Below are 7,426 nucleotides of genomic sequence, written 5' to 3'. Positions count from 1 at the left end.
TAACAGAACATAAAACATAAACTCAACAAAGGCTAAGCTCCACTTGAATGAAGAATCGCAGACAAAGATTCCAATTTGGTATTCTCCAATTTCATTGTTAAAGCACGGAGATACCTATCTTCTCCTAGGTAACTCTCGTGTTTATTTCCAAATATTTTTCAACAAATACCGCGCATCCCCTAGAAACACGAGCTGGAAAGAAAATCGTCGCGCGGTCGATATTGACAGTTCAAATTGGACGTTATGCCATAAAATTCGATATTATTATATAAATTTATAAATATGCTTAGCCAGACAAAATATTTGAACTTTTTTTTATGAAAATATTGAAAATTAAAGCGACACGCGTTGATAGATGAAAATGAAATTTCATTTTGGAATACAGTGTATATGTATAGGGCTAGGCCAGTCCCTACTGGTCCGAATCCCACATCTGGAGTGGGATGAGAAAGGTGGGAGAGGGGGCTGCATAGGCCTATATAGCCATTCATATACATGTATTTTTAAATTGTAACGGGGTAGGCTAAAAGAGGTTTCTTTACCAACGTAGCCGGGTATTTCTTGTATTTTAGGGATAGATTACCTTCATGGTCCAAAGAATTTAAGAAACTTCATTCCTCCACTTTAAATAAAAATACCCCCTTCTCCCGAAAGAACAGAAATCTATAGGCATTTATACAAGTACGATATGGTGGATACCATAATGTTAGATCCAAAAATGTAATATCAAATGTTATCCAGGATGTTGCAGACACTGATCTCATGGTTGCAGACGACACAAGGGACACAACTATCGTTTGGAACAGAAAATAAACCCTTCATCCGCCATTTTCAGCGTACTATAAAAATAGTCAGATTACAAGTTTTCGTGAGCTAGGTAGGTAGCCTTCTTATTTCTTGAGCATTTTCTTGGCATCTGGGACACTTAAGTCAAAGTACCAATTCCTTCAAGGTCCCGGACAGTAATGAGCCAAATTGCGGGATAAAGCGTTAAAAGTGTTCATGTCTGCTTATTGGAAGGGGAGATAATTTGCTGAAAATGTTTAGACCACAACAATTTACTCACAATTGAGACACATCTTGTCCACGTTTTGGCATGTTTATGCTATGCTATGTAATGCTGGAAGTGTCGTCCTGAGTCAAATCTGCATAGGTATCCCCTTTATTTTCAAAAAGCATTTCAACCCCCTGACCCCTTCCCCAGTAGGCTACTGATTCTAAAAATATTTGGTGGAGCCCTTGCAATCCAATGTTCTACAGCCGCCATTGCTTTATACCTCTGCAATTTATTTTTCAGGCTTCACGAATATGAACCAAAATGAAATAAATTCTGACGATTTGTTAAGGATAGATATAGATGACGATGCTGATAACCACGGAACAAATTTACAAAAAATCCTTTCAACCCAATGGCAGAATGGTCAATTTTGTGACGTGCGTGTAAAGTATACGGGCGGTTCCTTGGACGTACATGCATGCGTTTTGTACGGGTTCTGCGGAAATCTGACGGAGTCTATTGCAGTTGATTGTTTTGATGCTGCGTCCAAAGAATTAAACCTCGGCAGTCATGACGTCATCGATTGTGGTATCCGACCGATCATAACTTATCTGTACACCGGAAGCTTGGTCGTCAAAAATGACCCTGACGTATTACTAGAAGTGCGCAATTGTGCAAAATTGATGGGATTGAAAAAGATCGAATCGCTTTGTCAAAAATATTTAGACGTGGAAACTGACGTAGACGTTACCGTCTCGTTTGAAAAAGGAGCCCAAATAGCGACAGTGACAAGCAGCAGTCAAAAATCGCCTGAGAGAACAACCAGAAAAAAGGGTCGACCCACAAAGAAGAAAATGCCTCGCCCCAAAATTACCGAGAAAGAAAATGGGCACGGTGATGCCAGAAATGTGTCCCTCAATGTGGAGGTTCGAGATACGTCCATCAATGTAGTCAAGGAAGAAAACGTATCTGACGATGACGAGCCGCAAGGGAATGGAAGCGGCCGTCGGACCAGATTGTCCAATCGTCAAACGGTCGAGTCACTCCAGTCGATTTTGAAAGCCGAAGGCGAATCGCTAATGGAAATAGACGAATTGGAATACAATGAAAGTGAATTTAAATGTCTCAATTGCAGAACAATTTTCGGGTCGATTTCAGAAATCGAAAATCATTTGAAGACATGCATAGAAGAACCGAAATTTGAATGCGACGAATGCGGCCGGGAATTCGAAAGACAATGCAGTCTTACGTTTCATAAACGACTGCGACATACAGACCGTGCGTATCTTCAATGTAGAAAGTGTAATTGGAAAGCTAAAAGTGAAGGTGAGCTCAGAACACATTGTAAGAAAGAACATAGGATATTGAAACCTTTCTTTTGCGATTTTTCGGGATGCAAGTATGCAGCTCGCAAATACGAATTCGTTCTCAGACACAAAAAAATTCATAACGAATTGTTCGAATGCATGTGTGAAAACTGTGGTCGTGCATTTGCTCAGCCTTCGGGGCTAATAAGTCATCGACGCGCGTGTTATAAGAGCGGGCAGTATTTGTGCGACATCTGTGGACGGGCGTTTAATTTTCTAATCAGTATGAAAACGCATCGACTTGCAAAACATTTAAAAGAAAAACCGCACCGTTGTGAGATATGCGATGCGCGTTTCAGCGACCCAAGGAATCTTAAGAGGCACAAAAGAATTCACGAAAATTCCTTTCCGTATTGCTGCGAAATCTGTGGGAAAGTCTTCCGCCATTCTAACACTATGAAAGACCACATGGTGAAACACATTGGTTCTTCACGTGGGAACTCGAGTGGCGGAGACCAGAATCATTCTGTGTGCGATTACGATGAAGTCGAGGCAGCGACGGGGTCATTAGTGTTACCAAATCTGCCTACATAGAGCAGGGCATGCGTTTTCATCAGTGGCGTTTCTACGGAGGCAGGGGTGCATGGAAATGAGGCTGGTCCGACTGGACGTACGTGCTTGCGTTTTGTATGGGTCATGCGTAAAGTCAACATTAAGTTGTTAACTTGTCCGAGAATTATTTTTGTTTTTGCAATAATTAATTGAAAGTTTTATCAAATCCAAATAGGATTTTCCTAAAATATTTATTTTCGTTTTTTGTTTTTGCTTTTGATTTAGTGTAAGAGCAAGTTGGAGTAAAAAATATAAAATTGTTGTTACTGTTGCTTGATTGTTAAAGTTATGATATATTACAGTTATGATATATTAAAGTTATGATATATTACAGTCATGATATATTACAGTTATGATATATTACAGTCATGATATATTACAGTTATGATATATTACAGTTATGATATATTAAAGTTATGATATATTACAGTCATGATATATTAAAGTTATGATTTGTTACAGTTATGATATATTACATTAAAGTTATGATATATTACAGTCATGATATATTAAAGTTATGATTTGTTACAGTCATGATATATTAAAGTTATGATTTGTTACAGTTATGATATATTACAGTTATGATATATTACAGTTATGATATATTAAAGTTATGATATGTTACAGTCATGATATATTAAAGTTATGATATATTACAGTTATGATATATTAAAGTTATGATTTGTTACAGTTATGATATATTACAGTCATGATATATTACAGTCATGATATATTACAGTTATGATATATTAAAGTTATGATCATGTTTTTCGTGGTCACCACGTTCAATAGGAGGCAACGATTCTATAAAGTTGTTTTTGCTCACATTCAGTGACGGTGCCAGATGGGGGGCTCCCTAGAAAAATGGTTTGTTCCCCAACTACTTCATGTCTAAAACATCTAAAAATATCAATCTCTGGACCAAAACAACTGCTGGAGTTTCTTCAACATTTTATCATAAAAAAAATATTTCACATTTAAATTACAACGATAATATAACAAATAATTACAGAGTCAAGCAAAGAAATTTTTGCAGACCTGGGGATAATTCCAAATTCACAGTCTACATTATTTATAAGTAGTTTCAGATGTTCAGTCCTCACTCTATATTTGAAGTATGTTTCATAAAAATATTTCCCAAAGTTGGCATCAAACTGAGCCACACACTACCATGCCACTGAAAGCTGTTCCCATAAATACTCCATTACAAGACACACCATAATGAGCCCTTACAGTCCTCTTAACAAGTCTTTACCATCAACACCATATCATATGGCCCCACAAGGATGAATATAGTTTACAAACCATCTATTTGCCACCCCTCAGCTTTCTTTTGAACTGTACCACCCATACACACTTTTAATCGATTGGAGGAGCTCATTTTTAAAATAAGGGGTGACATTTACTGCCTGTCGAATCTTATTATGACTTGTCCTCACATCTCTTCTACACTCCATTTGTAAGCCATAGACTTCATAGCTTTCTGATCAGACATCTTGGAGAATATCTGAGCTTCAAACCCAATTGACCTATTGACCCCATCCCACCTATACCCTGGTTGGATATTGAATCTATTGGGGGGTGGGGCAGGACCTTTATACCTCGGCTTCTCTGAAATTAGACAAAGCTTAAGATTAATGAAAGGAATGGAGTATTAAATACTACTTTACTGCTCCAGTTTGATACAACCAAGACACCCCTTGAAGTGTGCAATGAAAAAAATAATTAAAAAGCTATTTTTACTCAAGCAAATCTGGAAAAATCAGTAAGTGATCATAAATTTCCTAAAAATCATGCCAAAAATTTCAAAATCAATCACTTACGAGGTTGTTTACTTTCTTTCGATTTTTTCTTTTTAATAAAAGCTAACATGGGATCTTCTGCTCTTTCCATATTCTTCAAATGTTCATCTAAATCTCCATCATTTTTATATCTAGCTAGAGGTTTGTTGGCTTCATGGATGGCGGCCATTAATGACTGTTCCTGGTGTTCTTGTTGCTTTAAACTGAAATAAATTCCTTTAGTGAGACCATCAGGATATATTTGCCAGTCAAGTCTGGGTGAAAGCCTATTTGACTGGTGTCAAGGGTTGAAAGCAGACACTTGAAAACACTGACTGTAGTATAAGAACCTTTTTACCATGAGGAGGATTCCAACATTTCAACACGAGGCCCCTAATCACCTATTCCACTGCCTCAAAAAGACAGGGCTCCAACCCAGCGCTAAAGGGAAGTATTGACGTTCAATTTTATGGTATACTTCTCCTAAGTTCAAAAGTTTTTAATCCCTTCAAGAAGATACTTTCATCCAGCCTGGCAAATCATCTAATGAATTTAAATGAGTCATCATTGCAGTCCACAGAACAGTTAATGGGTATACATATTTCAGATGCCAGAATCCAGGAGGTTGGGCCAAGGAGTAACTGGTAGAAAGGATCCTTGTGAATCTTGTGAATGTTATACATATCATAACCCTGACTATAACTAACAATATAATAATATACAATATAGCTGGGGAAATAAATTCAAAAATTAAACTCACCCTTTACCCCATTTTTTGTATTTTTCAATTTCTGCTGCTTTCTTGGCATCATCAGCATCTTGCTCATCTTTTTCAGCTTTTAAATTTCTTCTTTTGCCTGATTTTTTATCTCTGAAAACAGTTTCAGCATCTCGACCAAGTTTAGCAGCACCAATCTTAAATGATACATACATTGATTATGTAATTAAATCCAAGTTGGCTTAGCCAACACTGAGCCAACTCTCAAAAGCACTTGGCATAAGAATTATTCTTGCCTTGAGGAGATTTCCAAACCACAGCAGCAAACGTCTTGCAGACAACAACCTAAATTGCTTCGAATGAGCTATTCGACTGCAACTTTGATTATGTGAGAGAGGTTCTCAAAACAATTTACATGTATAATTGAAATTAGAAAAGCACAGGCCAAGGAAAGAATGAAAAAAAAAAATAAGGGAACAATTTTTAAATACCTTTTGAAAAGCAACATCCTCCTTTTGTCTGAGTCTTTCAGCTTCTTGCCTCATTTCTTTAGCACTTGATAAACCTGCTTTAGCCCCACCCAAAGTTTTTGTTGGTTTAGCACCTTCTTTCTCAGAATTTTCAGTTTTTGATTTCTTTCTTGGCACTTCTGTGTCCGAATCAGAATTGTGTTTGCTTCTTTTATGATTTGGAGATCTATCCGAAAATTTTGACTGTCTTTTTTTTATCACAGAATTTTTTCGCTTTGGGGACTGATCAGAATCAGAGTCTTTTCTTTTTCTCCTCACTGGTGATTGGTCAGAATCTGAGGATTTCCCTCTTCTTCTGACTGGCGATTGGTCAGAATCTGAATATTTTCCTCTTCTTCTGACAGGTGATTGGTCAGAATCTGAGGATTTCCCTCTTCTTCTGACAGGTGATTGGTCAGAATCCTGGGATTTCCCTCTTCTTCTGACTGGTGATTGGTCAGAATCCGAGGATTTCCCTCTTTTCCTGACTGGTGATTGATCAGAATCTGAATCATTTCTAGGCCTTGTTGGAGGCCCTTCATCTTCAGAATCACTTTTGACAACTCCAAAGTCCTCTTCACCTGAAATAGCACAAAATAGTACTTAAGTTTGCATTAATTGCAAATTACGTCAATCTTAGACCAGCACAATATTTGATTTGCTTCCATTAGTAAAAGACAAGAACTTATGGCTGAAATATTATAAAACTAGAAAGGTTGAGGAACTTTAAGCAGTTCTCTTTAATCCCCTATCCTCTTTACTTCTTCAAATTTTGGTGTCTATGTTATATCAACATTTATTTTGTCAGAAAGGGTATGTAATGTGTATTATTTAGGGTCGGGGAGATTTTTCCAGATTTACTGGAGGATATGAAAGGGTGCGCGTTATACACTATATAATTGTATTCACAATTATATGGTTATAGCAGTTCAAGACACCAAATAAATCACACATTTTTTTAAATACCTTTTGATTTATCCAAACCCTTCCATCTGTCATCTTGCCTATAGCTTTCAATCTGTTTTATATGATCTGGTCTTTCATCAATAAATTCTGCTACGGTTGGTTCGTTATCTCCCACATCCTCATCCAGGGTATTGTTGATATTCTCTGGTAGTAGAGAGTTAAAATCAACATCATCGTCTACTATTCTAGATCTGAAACAAGACAACACCCATCAAATAGAAGTCTTACACTTAAACTTCAGTTGTAATTCGGTATACGATCGAAGGGTAACTGTTGGTCTTTTTACACGTAACACCAGTTCAACAACAAAAGGAAATTCGCTCAAACTAGTTAAAAACAGAAGCAGACTTGACATCAGGAAATATTATTTTACCAACAGAGTAGTTGAAGTGTGGAATAGCCTACCTGACAGTGTTGTTTTCAGCTAAGAACGTAAAAACATTTGAACGTCGTTTAGACAGATATTGGAAAAACCATCCCCTGATATATGACTTTAACACCGATTATACATAGAGTAATACCGGGAGTAACAAACA

The 7,426-nt window shown here is 37.1% G+C and overlaps 1 protein-coding gene across 1 annotated transcript; it reads left to right on the top strand.

Moving 5' to 3' along the window:
* Nucleotides 1-2,073: 2,073 nt before the first annotated feature.
* LOTGIDRAFT_55210 (hypothetical protein) lies at nt 2,074-2,790 on the top strand (the record flags this gene model as incomplete). Its single annotated transcript, XM_009067668.1, has 1 exon — nt 2,074-2,790. A coding segment is annotated over one exon (717 nt), but the record flags the coding sequence as incomplete, so codon positions are not given.
* Nucleotides 2,791-7,426: the final 4,636 nt, after the last annotated feature.

This window comes from Lottia gigantea (genome assembly GCF_000327385.1).
Source record: "Lottia gigantea unplaced genomic scaffold LOTGIsca_85, whole genome shotgun sequence".
NCBI lineage: Eukaryota > Metazoa > Mollusca > Gastropoda > Lottiidae > Lottia > Lottia gigantea.
This window is presented reverse-complemented; position numbering and strand designations above follow the sequence as displayed.